Source organism: Tripterygium wilfordii, chromosome 10, assembly GCF_013401445.1.
Source record: "Tripterygium wilfordii isolate XIE 37 chromosome 10, ASM1340144v1, whole genome shotgun sequence".
NCBI lineage: Eukaryota > Viridiplantae > Streptophyta > Magnoliopsida > Celastrales > Celastraceae > Tripterygium > Tripterygium wilfordii.
In genome coordinates, this window is record NC_052241.1 from 9,275,795 (window position 1) to 9,292,629 (window position 16,835).

Consider the following 16,835-nt stretch of genomic DNA (forward strand, 5'->3'; position numbering starts at 1 on the left):
AGTGAAACAAAAAGTGAAACTACCTTGGCCGAACACTCTTTGGTGCAATCATGGGCGGCTCTTCGGCTAAAAGCTTCGTTGTGATCTGACTAATCTAACCCTGAAGACAATAATAGTCAATGAATCTGACGATCGTGGTTCAATCGTAAATACTCCAACACTCAATTAAGTCTCAAGGTTATCCCTAGTTAAATAATCACAAAGTCATACTTCCAACTTTACCCCGAGTATCTCCCTTCTTTTTATAACGAATGAATTTAATGCCTAGTAGGGTCGATTATGGGGGCATTAATCGACTCGACTACATGCAATATTCGCAAAGACTACCATTAATTTGTAGACTAATATAATATATCTATCACAAAATTTCACCCTCACCAGTCCCTTCCACATTGAAAAAAAAAACCCCTAGGCATGTGATGTCACGCGCTAAATAATGCACTTGTTTCGAGTTACGAAATTTTAAAAATAATTGACGTTGTTAGAGTATAATGAATACCCGTCACATAAGATGGAGTTCTAAGTCTAACATCATAAGTTTAAGGCTAATTCTCTATTGAAAACTTAGGGTCTGTTTGGTATCACTTTTGTTTCTTGTTTTTTGTTTTAGTTTTCAAAAAATAAAAAACAAAAACAAAAAATATTGTTTCCAAAACTTTTAAAAACTTTTTTTTTTGTTTTCAAAAGTTTTGAAAACTTGTTTTTTGTCATAAAACCAAAATAGAAAATACAAACAAACAATATTTTTTTTGTTTTTGTTTTCTATTTTTTGAAAACTAAAACAAAAAACAAAAAACAAAAGTGATACCAAACAGACTCTTAGTTTGACAATAAGAGATTTATCCTCTTTATAAGGTAGACTCCAAATTTATCATTCGTAAATTAAACCTCGCTGCTGAGATATTCGTTACCGACAAAACAACGCACGCGGGATGCCGCTTTCATTGAATGGGTCTAATTATCGTAATCGATTATATCGTGAGATATAGACTTGTGGATTGATCATCAAATGGGGGAATTGATCGATGATATATTCGCTGTCGACTCACTTTTCTTATCATGGTGTGTTAGTTGTCACGCGTCACTCAAAATGGACTACCATCATTAATGTCCCTATTAACAATATACTATTCAACATTCAATACGTTATTTCCAATAGAGAAATCATACAAGTTTATTCTGTATAAACTTAAATTTGGGCTTAAACATATGTCATTAAATCCGTATACAAAAGTTTTCAACCTGACAACAAAAAAAGTTATACCAAAATGCAACATATGACCAAAAAAATATTACTTCTACTGAAATTTAAACTCAATACCTTACGATTACATACATTTTGGCTCAAAAAAATTTACTACTAAACTATCAATATCAATACCACTAAAGACTCTCCTAGTGTGTGTATATATATATTATTGTGTCAAAATCACCAATACCCACAGTAAGAGCATCAAATAGATTGACTGAATCAAACAAATTCAAGCTAACTATATAGAGAATCATATAATCAACAATATTCAAGCAAATCAAAGCAGTAAAGAGACAAAACAAGCTATATATATGGTTCAGTACACAAAGGCCTACGTCCACGGACAACAGAGAACCAATTTCATTATATGGTGAAGTTTACAAATCGAGAGACTACCCAATACAATGAGAACAAGCTCACTCTAGATGTTATTTTGTTCTCTTAAGCTCTCTCTACGAGAAACCAAATGGAGAAGACAACAGAGATAAGAAATCCACTTACCCATAAGGCAATCAGAACTCCAAGAGTCGCTCTCTCGCTTATCTCTTGGATCCCTTCACTCTCTCTCAAGTGTTTTCCTTTTGAAAGTATTATCTTTGTTTCTCTCTCTAGGAGGTGACCATTCCAGCCCTCCATCAAGTTGGGTCAAAACTCTACAAATCTTCTATTTATATGAGTTGTCAAAAAACTATAGAATCCAGTCAAGTGTTTGGACAGCTTAGGTAGCTGTTTGGACGGATCAAACAACTCCAACTCTCTGTCTCTTAACTATTCGGACAACAGAGAATTATCCGGACGGCTCCTAGGCCCGTCCGGATGAAAAACAACAAATGACAGTAGAAAAGTGTAGAAAAACGAGTCAAACTTCCACAAATCTCTACCTTGGTGAGTTTCAAACAAGTAAACGACTTCACATACTCCAAAGCAACTCCACCAAGTATGAACAACCACCAAAAATGCCAACAAGCAAACAGTCATGGCTCTAAAGCCAATGCTCAACTTGAGCCGTATATGTAAAATATTCATGTACATGACCAAGCTTCAACTTTGTGTTACCTTTAATAAGATAATGATTCTTTCTTTTGTGTGAAAGATAATACTATAATAGAATACCGTCCATACACGTTACACACAATTGTGTAACTTTAAAAAAAATAATAGAATTACCAATAATGTACATTATTATACTATGAAATAATGAATAAAGAGTTTTTATTCATTATTTTATATGATTGGGAGTAGGGTTTTATATGGGGTAATAATCATATGAGACTCGGTATTTCACTTGGCCTCGCGATAGTGTATTGTTTAGGATTTGAACTAGAGTAACATCTTAGGTTCAAGTCCCCTCTAACACTAATAACTAATAATAATCATAATCATAATGGAACATTTTTATCTAAAGAAAATTTTGATTGTAGGATCCTATAGATGTTTGTTTTTATGGTTTTCAACCATAACCTAACACACTGAGTATTTAATTGATTTTTTGAACTTACTTATTCAGTTGGGCATGTAGTTTATTAATGTATTATCCTAAGCCCATGTTATGAGCTAATATTTTATCAGGATAAAGTGAGACATGTATTGATTTATCTCACTTAATCTAATATATATACAAATTTACTTAATTTTTTTAAGGGGGGCGGCTACCCACCTTGATGATTGGGTAAGTTATAGTGGTGCAAAAATTTATCGACAAAATCGAACCATTCAATTAATCTACCGAATGTTCGGTTATTTTCAAATCTTATTTAATAAGTACCGAACGGTTAACCGAAATAACCGCTATTAACAGACTGATTGATGAGTTAAATTTTTATCAAAATATATAAAAAAAATTTAATCAAAACCGACCATTTACATCAATGTATGACCACAAAGATAGTGCTTCAAGGTGAAAATTGAAAGAACCAATTCAAAACTCTCTACACGGCAAGTCCGGACATTTTGGTTGGACCGTCCAACCAAATCAGATCCATATTCATCCGGTCAACTATAATAAATTTTTTTATTTCTTCAATTATTCATGCTAAATAAAAATGGTGGAAAAAAATATTAAAATGAATTTCTGTCATTGTCATTTAATCATTGTCTAGAGAAAAAAAAAGTATTTTTTTTTAAAAAAAAAAATTAAACTTATCAGGTTGATGGGCCTAGAAAGATGGGTCATCTTTTAACAATTTTATCTCAGACCTATTGAGTGGGCCTCGCGAATGTTCAAGTCAAAACAAAACCCGATAAATTGACGAGATATCGAGGCGGCGCTCTGCTATGCTCCTCGTGATTGACGCACGTAACGAAGATCTCTTACGCGGGACCCACACTCTAGTATGAATGAATAGATAGGGGGTTAAATCGGCTAATACCACTTTTGTACATCGAAAGGTAATCAGTGTTTTAATTTTCACACCATTGTTTAAAATGTTTCAATTTGATCATTCAATAATAAAATTATTTCTTAGACAGATTTTTTCACTTTGAAATAATCAAACTGCACATGTGGCAATCAATATTTGGACAATCAACGTGTCACATGTGTAGTTTTACTGTCCCAAAGTGAGAAAATTTGTCCGAGAGATCAAGTTGAAACAATTTTATCATCAAATTGAAACATTTTAAACAACGGTGTGTAAATTAAAAGAGTGATTATCTTTCAGTGTGTAAAAATGATATTAACGCAATAGATAGGTATAGTTAGGAGTGACAAAATTCTATGGATCTACCGAATTTATTTGATATGGATTAAATCAAAAATTGTACTGGGCTTTTTTACATCTCAATTAAAGAGTCCAGGCCTGCAACCTATCAGGTATCAACCAGAACGAGTGTAAGAATTTCAATATTACTCTTTTCTTTTTAAAAATAAAATCAATATTTTCTATTGTTTTAACTTAACTAAGGTCAAATGTCATGTATGGGATTGAGGTCATTTCTACATGTATTTCTCGTTTTAAATTTATAAAAATTAGACCTATGGGCTTTGATTTCTTTCCATTGTGCGTTCTTCCATCGTTTTGACTAACGGAAAGCATCAATCAACTTCGTTTTAGATTAATAAAATTGAGAAAAAGACCCAAATAAAACAATATTTACTCAAATCACCCAAAATTAATTGGATTTCTTTCCAATACCCAACCCATGAAGAACAACCATGCCATCTCCATTGGTAGGTTTTCTGGGTTTAGATTCGTGAAGGGAATGGACCAATTTGAAATGACAAAAAAGGCCGATTACCCGATAATAGAGCGGAAGAAGTTTTAGGAGAAAGGTATGGGAACAGTTGAAATTTCTCATGTTGGGGTAAGGGTCGGGTCAGAATCGGATTAACAAACTGGGTCATCCACTTCCGGTGGCTATTAAGGCTGACAAAGGGTTGGGCTAGGTGCGCCTCACCTAGGGGAGTCCAACAATTGTAGCGATGTGTCGATCCGTCGTCAGAGTTGGGCGAATCGACCATTTTTCTATCCGGTGGTCCGCGGTTTCAAGCTTGATTTTTGATCAATTCTCGACTTGCCTCAAGCTATAAGTGGTCGAAAGAAGTTTTCAGGGTCATGGGCTTCATTTTGGTAGGTTGATTGCCAAAAATGGTGGTCGGACAAAAGAATTGGTGTTTAGTAACGACGGTGTTCGCAGAAAAGAACGAAGAAGAAAGAAGAGAGAGCGTTGTGTTCGTCGCACATTTGTTCTATTTTTTATTTATTTTTTTGACTTATTAAAGGCAATTTGAGTAAATAGTATTTCTTTTTTCAATTTTATTAAGTTAAAACTATGTCGTTTTGTATTCCACCGTTAGTCAATGACGATAAACTGAATGGAAGGATCAATCATGACACGAAATTAAAGCACGCGGGAGTCTAGTTTTTACAAGTTCAAAACGAGTGGTACATGTAGAAATGACTCCTACCAAAAGAGGTGTCCATAATATTTGACCTTTAACTAATAATGGTAGAATAGTTTTTTGAATATTCAAAATCTAAAATTCATTCTCTCTTGGAGAAAAGATGATGGAATGAATTAGAGATTTTACACTCCCAAAATCAATAAAAAAAAAAAAATGGTGGATTTCCACCCTTTAAATACCAACCAAATACCTCATTATACCCTAGTTACAAATTAAAAATCTCTCTCGTACAAACTCTTTATTTTATACTAACTATGACCATACGCACCTCATTGTCAGACTCACCTCACACTCATATTCATTAAATTATGAACCAAAAATAAAATGTCATTTATAGTTAAAGGAGATTTAATAGGATAGTGAGAAGTCACACATATAGAAATATATCTACCATAATAAAAACAAATCATATTCATTATACTTTTTATCTTCACCTAATTTTTTTTAGATTCTAGAACCCTATTTTATGACAAAATAAATTATCTCCATTTTATTCTATTTAAAGAGATTGGATTGCAAATACCACCCACTCTCTTTCTGTATTTATTCATCAACAGAAAACTGAAAATATCTACCCAACAAAAATCCAAACTCCACGTTGAAAACTATCTCCCCCAATAGAAAAAACATTATTTTCTTTCCCATCTCTTTCTCTCTAGCTTTCAATCGCCATTCCTTCCTCTTCTTCTGGGCAGCTGAGAGAGAAACATCAACCGTTGACCCACAAAAGGTCTAATGCTTCTCTTGCCAATTCAATCGCATCAACCACGACGCCAATCTCTCTGATTTAATCTTCATCTTCTGTAAATCATCAGGTACATTGTTCATTGCATCTGAGATCTACACATCCTATAAAGATTCAATTTTTTTTCTTCGCGTATACAAATGGATAGTAATTATACACCTATATCCAAGAAAAACCACATTGAATTGCAATTGCAAGATGATCCCAGTAATTTAAGATCCCCTTCGGAAACCCACCTCAAATCGGTCTCTGTTGATGAGGATAGTCGTCTAGATCCCAAGATGGAGGGCAGTCGTCTTCTTGGTGGCGATGAGGATGGGGATCTAGAAAATGATATTTTTCCTCTCATTATTGCTAAACCCAATAAAGGGTCTGGTTTATCTGGTGCAGTTTTTAATCTCACCACAACAGTTATTGGTGCCGGTATCATGGCCCTGCCTGCCACAATGAAAGTTCTTGGGGTTGTTCTTGGGCTTGTATTAATTGTTTTGATTGGGATTTTGTCAGAAATTAGTGTGGAATTGTTAGTTAGGTATGCAGTTCTTACGAAGTCATCAACCTATGGTGAAGTCGTGGAGCGTGCATTGGGAAGGCAAGCGAGGGTTTTGTCTGAGATTTGTATAATTGTGAACAATGCAGGTGTTATGGTTGTGTATTTGATAATCATGGGTGATGTTATGTCTGGTTCGCCCCATCACACCGGGGTTTTTGACCAGTGGTTGGGGCATGGCTTCTGGGATCATAGGAAGATTTTGATTTTGCTTGTGCTTGTGATCTTTCTTGCACCACTCTGTGCATTGGATAAGATTGATTCTTTGAGCATGACTTCGGCTGCTTCTGTGGCTCTTGCAGTAGTGTTTGTCATTGTCTGTTTCGTTGTGGCATTAATTAAGTTTGTTGAAGGGAAGATTGAATCCCCAAGGATGAGTCCGGATTTTGGATCAAAGAAGGCAATTCTGGATTTGCTCGTTGTGATTCCAATAATGTCAAATGCTTATGTTTGTCATTTCAATGTTCAGCCCATATACAATGAGCTTGAAGAGCGCTCGCCTCGTAAAATGAACCGGGTGGGAAGGATCACGACAATTCTCTGTGTATTGGTTTATGCATCAACAGCTGTATCGGGTTATCTACTATTTGGGAAGGATACTGAGTCTGATGTGCTGACCAATTTCGATAAGGACCTTGGAATTCGTTTCAGCGCTGCTCTGAATTATATTGTTCGGGTGGGATACATTCTTCATTTAATTCTCGTCTTTCCTGTAATTCATTTCTCTTTGAGGCAAACAGTGAATGCTCTAGTATTTGAGGGCTCAGCTCCACTCGAGGAAAGTAGGAAAAGGTCTCTGGCCCTAACAGCAATTCTGTTGGGACTTATTTATTTTGGATCCACTATGATTCCCAACATTTGGACTGCCTTCAAGTTTACAGGAGCCACAACAGCAGTGTCCTTGGGTTTTATATTTCCGTCGCTTATTGCATTAAGGTTGAGTCGACAAGGAGGATCTTTAAGCCTTGTTGAGAGGTACTTGTCATGGATGATGTTGGTATTGGCACTCATGGTTGGCATTGTTGGGGTGATTGGTAACATTTACAGCATCAAAGACCAATCTGAATGATTCCTTTGTTAATGATTTATAGGTTGGTTTTGCACTTTTGCTAGATAAAGATCTTACGTAGCGATGCAAGTTGAGATTTATCAATTTTTATGTCTCTACCAATACCATCTGATGGAAAATGCGCAGATATAAATAGATGATGTGCAGAACATTGTTCCGAACTGGAAATCGTGCTTGGCAGTGCAGAGAAAAAGCTTGAAAAGATTTTGTAGGTCTGATTATGCTGTGGTTACAGTGCAATGTATAATTAAATCTCCAGAGCAACAGCAGCAGGTTGACTCTGCAACTGAAAATGCTTAGAGAGAACTTTGCTAACTTGCCACCCAATGTAAGTTCCAATTTTTGCAAATTATTTGATGTCATATACCAGATGCTTTTGTTATTGTACAATACAACAATACAGTTGTCAATTGAAATATTATTCATGATTTTCTGTTTCATCAAGGAAGCATTGTTCATCAACCTTTTTCTTTTTCCATTAATTGTATTTTTTTTGATGACCAAGAACGACACCATACAAGTTTGTCCCTTGAACATCCGATACGAGTCTAAACTCGGGCCGTTAGGTTGTTGATTGTATTTTGCATGTCATGCAAATGTTATTTCTGTCATGATCTATCTCTCATGTGCACAAAGGTTCTGTTACATTGTTCTGTCACCTGCTAACATCTTACTGTAAAAGAACATACACTTATGTATCAATCTTACGGAATAACAGTTTATTGGATATCAGTTGTTTTCCTTGAGGTAAAATCTACACTAGTCCATCAAAACAGCAGGCAGCCTTCCCTTTATTGATAGCAAAATAATCAAACAAGAAAAAAAGAGGATAACTTTTATCACCAGTATGAACAATGTATTTAAGTTTGCACAAATAATCAGTGATCGATTAATTAAAGGCTACAAAGTACATATTGTATCTTATTTTGAGCGATTTAGGGCTCTCCAAAAAACCAGTTACAACATTCCATAGAATACCGGTCCATCCTCCGCGACCATGATTTTACATTGATACTCAGGGCTCCGTTAATGGATTTCTTTCTCCAGTAAAAGTTGAATAGAGGAGCTATCTGGAGAATGGCCAAACAATATTCACCTCCAGGAGAGTCAAGTCTCATTTCTGTGACTTGAGCTCTCATCTTCCCAAGTTGCATTCAGCTTAATCGTTGACATTCATCCAAACAGCAACCAACAGTTAGTACTCTCTTCACTCAATTTCTTCATCTACCATGCTCACCAGTAACTTCAACGAGCATATGAACCATCCTAGATGTGGTGAACTCTATCCTCATCTACAAGAATAATAATGCACTGGCTACTCTTGAGCATAAATATCATAATGAAGGGCAGTAAATATATTTTCAGAAATTCTTCATAATATCAATGGACGGATCATTGTTGTGTAGCTGTGCACAAAACCTCATGCCAGGGGGCAGTTTGCCACTGTCATACGAACTAGTTTTGGTTAGGTTTCTTCACACCATGTCAAGAATGAAATTCATATCTGGCACATGGCCTGTTGCTGTGAACATGGTTGTCGAAGTCTATTAATTCCAACTGAATTTTTGCAATATCATTGCGTCTCACCTCCCAAAAGAAAAGAGTGCAGCTTGTTTTTTACCTGAATCGAGCTGATTCCAGCGTCTTTGGTAACTCCCCTTTTGTTCATCAGTTCCTTTGTTTCCTCTACTTTTTTCCACAAGCCTTGGGATGCATATATATTCGATAATAAGACATAAGTACCAAAGGTTTGTGTTCCCATTTTAACAAGCCTTTCAGCAACTCTCTGGCCAACTCCTACGTTGCCATGGATCCTACAAGCAGTAAGGAGTGTCTCCCAAATCAAACAATCTGCTTTGACAGGCATGTTCTTAATGAGCGATTCAGCTTCAGAGATATGTCCAGCTCTCCCTAGGAGATCAACAATACAAGTGTAATGCTCAACAGAAGGGCTGATCCCATAATCATTAATCATGGAATTGAAATATGCCCACACCTCATTCACCAATCCAGTACGGCAACAAGCAGTCATAACCTGTAAAAAACTGATTTCGTCAGGGAATATGCTTGCTGCCTTCATTTGTTCGAAAATTCTGATGGCTTCTTTACTGAGACCATTTTTGGCATAGCCTGACAATACTGCATTCCATGTAACTATGTCCTGGTCAGGCATCTCTTCAAATACACGAAGACCATCCAAATTCCCACACTTGAAATACATCGTCATCACAGCATTACATACACACCTACATGATTCAAATCCATGTTTAACTACCAACGCGTGAAATTGTTCTCCTGACTTGTTTATACACATATTACCACTTGCAGTAAGAAGGCTAATAAGTGTCAACTCTCTTGGTTTCATTCCTTGGGTTAACATGTCAAGGAACAATTCAAAGGCCTTTTCTCCTTTCCCAGCTTGGACATGAGCTGAGATAATGGCAGTCCAAGTCACCACATCCCGTTCTGGCATATTTTCAAATACACTCTGAGCATCATCCAACATGTAATTCTTTGAGAGGCCAGCAACCAGTGAGTTCCAAGAAACAATATCTCTCACTCTCATTGTCCTAAACACCCGAGAAACATCTTCCAAGCTGTTGCCCTTCGCATACATTGATATCAGACCATTTCCCACATATGAGTTAAATTGGCACCTAGCTTTAATGGTTAGTGTGTGTATCTGTCTTCCCCTATTAACATCTCCAGTGAAAGAGCAAGCATGTAGAGCAGTAGTAAAGCTCGAATGGCTTGGAAGCATTCCTGTCCGATGAAACTCAGAGAACAACCTCAAACCTTCACTACATTGTCCATTATGTACAAATCCAGAAATCATGGTCGCCCAAGAAATTGCATTCCTCTGAGGCATTTGTATGAACATGTCTTTGGCATCTTCAAGCATACCATTTTGTGCATAAGCATTAACCATAGAATTCCAGGTAAGGATACTGGGCTTCACAATCTCATCAAATATATGCCTGGCATCATCAATCCTGCCACACTCGGCATATGCAGTCAACATTGTGTTACTTGAATCAACACCCTTTTCAGTATTCCTTTGATACAGCGCAATAGCATCATCCAATCTCCCACACTGTGAAAATGCAGCAATCGTACTAGTCCAAGAGTACTCGTTTCTCTCCGGCATTGTCTCAAAAAACTTAACTGCATCACCCAAGGACCCACACCTCATATATGTATTCATAGCCGCTGTTCCCACCACCACATCCCCCTCCAGACCAACCTTCATAGCCTTTGTCCGCAAGCATCCTACCAATTTCAGATCATTTGATCCCATTACTGCCGAAAACCCAGCAACCAACACCGCCTGGTCTAGCTCCACTCCACACCTCGTCAACATCAAAAAGATTCCCCATCCCTCTTGATCCCTTCCAATCTCAACGTATCCCTTTATCATTATCATCCATGTCGGATTACTTCTTTCCGGCATTCTATCAAACAGCTCCCTTGCTTCTCTCATCATCCCACATCCGCAGTAACCTGTTATTACTGCATTCCATGAAGCCACATTTTTCACAGGCATTTTATCAAACAACTTCCTAGCTTGCCTTATTTCACCATTCTGCACGTACCCATTGATCATGGCGTTCCAAGAAACAACATTGCGTTCAGGCATTAATTGAAACACCATGTTGGCTTCCTTTATCTGGCCATACTCGGCATACCCAGATAGCAAAATGGTCCACGTTCGTATGTTCTTACCTTCAAAGGCATCGAAAAGCAACTTCGCATTGCGCAATTGGCCGTTCTGAGTGTAGGCGGAGATCATAGAGTTCCATGAAACTGTGTCCCGTTGAGGCATTGAGTCGAACAGTTGGCGAGCTTCCTTGACCTGTCCGAGTTTGGCAAGGCGAGAGATAGTCTTGTTGCATTGAAACAGATCGTTCGGTGACGTTGAGCGTGATACAGTCGACAAATAGCGAAATTGGGGGAGAAGGCAACGTATCATATGAGGCAATAGAGGTATGGTCGTGCATTGTTTGCCAAAAACCTTAGTTACATGGGAGAGACGATAGTTTGGGTACAGAGACTAAACAGAGGTTGTGATTACTGATTAGAAAGCAACAAAAACTGCGATCGGACATGGCGAAAGACTTTTAACGAGGGTTTTGTTAGGACTTAGGAGTTTCTAAGTTCTAAAAACTCCTAAATTTATGGAGTGCCCGAGTGGTACTCTAGTTTTATTAGACTAGGCGCTAGGGGTCACCATCTTACCCGCCGACCTAGGCCCGGTCTGGTCCGAGTTTAAAATTATATTGGGTGTGGCCTGTCCGGTCCAATGCTTTGGACGGGTCTAGACTCCATTTCTAGGGTTAGACCTGACACTTTGGATCAATTTTAGCCCGGTCCGAGCCCGAAGCTCGATTAGGCATTATACATTATATATATGCACAGTGTACAACTGCATTGTCGATATATTTGCATTAATACATATACATTATATATATTTATATATTTTTGTGCACTGTCTGTGTGTTAAATAGTCAAAAGTCGGGCCGGGTTGGCCCGATGCAGACCCCTACCAGGTGTCGTTGTTATGGTATTTTAAGGGAATAAAATTTTTTATTTTTAAAAATCATAAATGTGTAGTTGTTTGAAACAAAAATAAAATGTTTTTGAATTTATATTCGATGGTCTATAATTGTCACATCCACGTTGAGTTACATGTAGTGCTTCCATTTTGTTTCCAAAATGATATGTGTCCATAATTGTCCATAATCTAGGTGGCATGCTAGCTCAAAATGGTCCCCACATTTTCCCCATGCCACCTTGTTATGGACACATTATGAATGCATAAATTATGGAGATGTAGTGCTTCCATTTTTGTTTTGAATAAAAACAGAATGGGTCAAAAAAAATAGAGTGTTGTTTAGATGCGGACTTACCTTTGTTTGGTCTAGGAATGAGTCGGACCATATGTTTCTGATCCTGCACCTGAGAAATCCTCAAAATAAACACAGGCTACAGATCCTCAAATTAGCATGAAAAGGTTTCTCAGAATAAACACCGGCTACAAATCCTCAAATTAGCACGAAAACAGAGAGGATCAAGCCCAAGAAGACAAATAAGTGTTTAGAGAGGTATATTAGGACGCTTATTCGCTGCGAAAAATCAGCTGTTGTTGTTGTTCCAAGGCCAAGCTATGGCACTAGATTGAGAGGAGCAATGTTGAAGAGGAACAGGAAGATGGTTTTGGCTATGCAAGTAAGTAGAATAATGTAAAGACTAAAGAATATATATTTGAAAAAGAAAATAAAATTACTAGAAAATAATGTACACAATGAAAGTGTTCCATCATACTCTCATGGTGTCAAATATCTACTGCCAGTGCCTATATCCTATGAACATTCAGAATTTTGACAAATAAAAGATAATCTCTTCCTCGAAGCTTCATCGTCGACCTTTTCCTACTAAAGGATATTCAGTCATACTTATGGTTTTTTTGTAGCGAATCCTGTGTCGTCTCTCTCTTACATAGAATAACCAAAAAATCTGAGAGAACAACATTGCTGTTGATACAATTACCATACCAATATAGGTCCGGAAACTGTTTTGTCTCAGGCCAGGACAGTAAGTTTTGCTGATGTCTCTGAAAGTGTTTCGGACAGTGGTGCAATCGACAAGATCAGCGAGGAATGGTCCGAAACTGTTTATTTGGCTGCTGGTGTTTACGGCAGACATCATCTGGTTATATGCATTTGGGGTCAAGCGACCTACCGTAGTGCAAATACTCTCTGCTGATACTTGACAGACGTATTTTTTCCACTCCTGCGCGAAAACACAAGCTTTTCAGCTGATGATACACAAGGAGGCCAAGAAATTTCAGATCTCACAGTAATCAAAAATGAAAAACAATTATCAATACTTCCATTTCGGGTTAAATATACCTCTCCAGCATGATTGAAGTCTACTTCACCGGGAGCACAACTTCGCCTAGTCAAATTAGAGTCAAATGGACTGCAGAGGAGAGGCACCAGCGGACCTGTTTGATTGTGATACAGAGGTCCAGCTTCTACCGTCAAGTCCTGATTGGCGATCGTGGTGATGTACTGATCAACAACTTGGACCAATCCAAAGGTGACTCTACTGCTCACATTCAGGGATGTTTGGACAGTTGCATTGTCAACACAAGGCAGAAGATCACGAAATGCCGATTGAGCTTCTGGGTTTTCCACCCACTGATCCATTGCAATGCAAGTGTCTGCTACTACACTGTCAAGTGGGTGGAGAAAAAGAGACGGTAGCTTTCATGGATTAATTTCAATAGATCATAATCAGTAACAGCAAAGTGCAATTCAGTCAAGCTTTCTAATTAAAAATCAGATCAGTAAATTAGCATCAGTCTTTTGTAAGTTTTCTTTTGTCGTTCTTTGCTCGCACTGTGAAACGAATTCCACCCTTTCTGTGGATCGTATTGCTTTACATGCCGTGGAATTTAATTCAGTTCTTGCTTCACAAAGAGATCCATTTGCAGACAGTTCGTTAATTCACATCAATTCTTAAAAGTAGCTGGATTAGTTCATACAAGATGAATGCAAATGCACATCAATCTTACAGAAACAGTATCCGATTATTTGAAATCTTATATTCAATTTTGCATCTCTAGCCATGACTACCACAATGAGTTTTTGATTCATAAGTGAAAAATAATCAGAGCAGCAAATTATTTCTTACCGAGAGACAATATTAACAAGTAGACCAGGAACAAAGAGAAGGAACTTACTTACGGAAAACTAGAGACACACCAGCCAAAATAAATGTACCGGTGATGAGAATCCACCCTAGGACTTCCAATCTGCAAATGTCTGACATTAGTCCATTGAAACAAAAAGAGATGGCACAGTTAAGTTGAACAAAAATAATGCACTTCTGTTACTTACATGTACACAAGGAATTTGATACCACAAAGTGCAAATACTGCAACCAACAAATACAATACAGCATATATAGTGAGTGAAAAAGCAGTACACAGTCGGACGATTTGAATCTTGAAGTAACATAGACAATCATTAGTGCTTACGGAAACCGAGAATTGAAAAGAGAAGAACCACAGCAACACCTACGTTAAGGGCCACTCCGCTGCAAGAAAATGGCTCCGGTCAAATATACATATAAGTATATAACTTAAGACTTGTGAGTGATTGTGGGAACAAAATAACAATAGATTCATCCACTCACACAGGACTAATGACATTTTCTATGTCAAGCGTTTTCTTCAGAGACTGGGCTTGAGGAAGATGCGACGAAACATTGAGCATAAAGTCCGCATCACCGATTTGCTTCAGGAGATCTGCCGATAAAGGAAATTGATCCACAACAATTGTTGTAGACGATGTCAGAGCAGTCAAGAAGTTCCTCACTCTTTCATATATGCTTAACCCAGTATTCACTATATAATCCAATGTATCTGTGACGCTACGTCGGAACCTTGCCTGTCCAACGAACAGAAAAACAGATCCACATCTGGAAACAAAGAAGTACGCGGCAATGAAAGTAGTTACAGGAAATCGAACCAAGCAGCAAGAAGTGCAAAGGAAATTAAGACTCACACGGCAGCGATGATGCAGCTTATGAGAAAGACAACTGAAAGTACATAAGCTGTTTGAGAGTAGCCATAGCTCTTCTTTCGGCAGCAGCAGCAGCAACAACAAAGGCATGCACAAATGAGAAATAGACCCCAAACCACAAACCAGACTAGAGCAATCCCAAATAGAGGAGCAGCTGTGTAGGCAACAGACTACAACAAGAGCACAGTTAAGATAATGTTATTACTGAGTTCACCAAAACATTTACAAAGCCGTAACAATCTTTCATATCTTATATTCCACTGAGAGGCACCATTTGAGAAAATTCTTCCAAACTTTCCATTTTACACAATTCACAATAAAATCAAGCAAAACCCAGATAGAGAATTAATGTAGACAACAAAACATTGGCAAAACAATGCAAACTAATATAATAAATATTGATTCCATAAGCTCTAGAATTAATCAGCTTAATTATAATACTCCTAAAGAAAGAGAACAAAAAATTTCGTTTATTTCTGTCCTTGAAAATCATAAATAAATAAATGTAGGAACTCAACCATTCTTTTAAACATAATTAGAAATATAATTAAACAAAAATGAGCTAGAAAGCAGGAAGAAATGACAGAAAAAAAAAAACAGAAGAAGAATATGAAGAGACCAACAGCAATATAATGAGTATTGGTTATATTCCATCCACCCCTGTAATAATTGAAATGGTCAAGGGGGTCTTTTCTGATTGTCCTTGTTGCAGCCAATACAATGGTTGAATTCTCCTCCTCCTCCTCAAGAACGGACCTTCTCGCAGCTTTTACAACAACACCATATTCCTCATTCGAATCTACCAAATACCAAAACCCATATATCAAGACCAGATTTTTACAATCAAAACAAACCCAAGACGGCAACACATTTGTATACATAAATTGTAATGTGAAAATGTATGTACCTTTGATATATGGGCTCTGTGCCTCTTCTGATGCAGAGAATCCATGAGACAAGGTAGAAGAACAAATCAAGAAAACAAAAACAATGAGTGATTTGATGAAGAACATTGTGTTGTTGTTGTTATTGGCTGCGTGAATGATTTGTTTATGGTTTTTTGGATTTTGAGATTAAGGGTTCATGAATGCCCAGGAATTTAGGGAGGAAATGAAGAGGATTTATAGGGTAGCTGTAATAAGGAGTGTGTAACGGGCACCCCCTCCCCTCCATGGAAGATGAACCGTTTGTAACATAACACACGGTTTCTTTTTTAGCAATGTTCATTGTTGTAATATATTGTACTTGAGAGTTGAGACAGAAGGAAATGGGCCTATCAAAGCCCACAGAACTATTAAGAATTGGGCCTTTTTCCACAACTCCAATGGACAACTACCACTCAGTGCGGGACACGTTGTGCTGAGCAAAGAGTCAATCTCGTAAATTGTGGCAATCAAAACACTCACAGGACTTGAAATCACAACGTTCTGCTTGGAGTTAAGAGCTAACGCGGTCAAGTTCACCATCTTAACCAACGATTCGTAGTTGTCTCAAATCAGCTTGCATTTTCATTTTTAATGAAACCAAAAAGCTGTGTTTAAAATCACATTGATGACACAAATGTGTTTGTAAGAAACCACACTCAATGCATGCATACATGACCTGCCGCTTGGAGCTAAGAGTTAACATAGTCAAGTTCTCCCATAACGACCCATAGTTGTCTCAAATCAGCTTGTTTTTCATATTCTTGAGGTGTAAAATATATATAAGCATGAGAAACGCATTT

The 16,835-nt window shown here is 37.4% G+C and overlaps 3 protein-coding genes across 3 annotated transcripts; 1 reads left to right on the top strand and 2 right to left on the bottom strand.

Annotated features, from left to right (window-relative positions):
- Positions 1–5,683: 5,683 nt before the first annotated feature.
- On the top strand, positions 5,684–7,964 carry LOC120008070 (amino acid transporter AVT6E-like). The gene is made up of 2 exons (XM_038858580.1): positions 5,684–7,542; positions 7,647–7,964. The coding sequence occupies exon 1, from the start codon at positions 6,042–6,044 to the stop codon at positions 7,518–7,520; it is 1,479 nt and encodes a 492-aa protein (XP_038714508.1). The 5' UTR covers positions 5,684–6,041; the 3' UTR covers positions 7,521–7,542; positions 7,647–7,964.
- Positions 7,965–8,379: 415 nt separating this feature from the next.
- LOC120006970 (pentatricopeptide repeat-containing protein At2g35030, mitochondrial-like) lies at positions 8,380–11,647 on the bottom strand. Its single transcript, XM_038857095.1, has one exon. The coding sequence runs from the start codon at positions 11,488–11,490 to the stop codon at positions 9,094–9,096; it is 2,397 nt and encodes a 798-aa protein (XP_038713023.1). The 5' UTR covers positions 11,491–11,647; the 3' UTR covers positions 8,380–9,093.
- A 1,181-nt stretch (positions 11,648–12,828) lies between these two features.
- LOC120006971 lies at positions 12,829–16,292 on the bottom strand. The gene is made up of 9 exons (XM_038857096.1): positions 16,017–16,292; positions 15,733–15,908; positions 15,092–15,279; positions 14,721–15,005; positions 14,563–14,621; positions 14,423–14,459; positions 14,266–14,337; positions 13,430–13,754; positions 12,829–13,310 (listed from the first exon to the last, which is right to left on the bottom strand). Exons 1-9 carry the CDS (start codon positions 16,120–16,122, stop codon positions 12,933–12,935), a joined length of 1,626 nt encoding a protein of 541 aa, XP_038713024.1. The 5' UTR covers positions 16,123–16,292; the 3' UTR covers positions 12,829–12,932.
- Between the last annotated feature and the right edge of the window lie 543 nt (positions 16,293–16,835).

Bases quoted from the DNA above. Each gene is read 5' to 3' on its own strand.
- LOC120008070 (XM_038858580.1), top strand. From the start codon at position 6,042: ATGGATAGTAATTATACACCTATATCCAAGAAAAACCACATTGAATTG.
- LOC120006970 (XM_038857095.1), bottom strand. From the start codon at position 11,490: ATGATACGTTGCCTTCTCCCCCAATTTCGCTATTTGTCGACTGTATCA.
- LOC120006971 (XM_038857096.1), bottom strand. From the start codon at position 16,122: ATGTTCTTCATCAAATCACTCATTGTTTTTGTTTTCTTGATTTGTTCT. The intron at 15,280-15,732 runs GTTGGTCTCTTC...CTCTTGTTGTAG, and splicing joins CCAATACTCATTATATTGCT to TCTGTTGCCTACACAGCTGC. The intron at 13,755-14,265 runs GTAAGTTCCTTC...CCCACTTGACAG, and splicing joins GTGTCTCTAGTTTTCCGTAA to TGTAGTAGCAGACACTTGCA.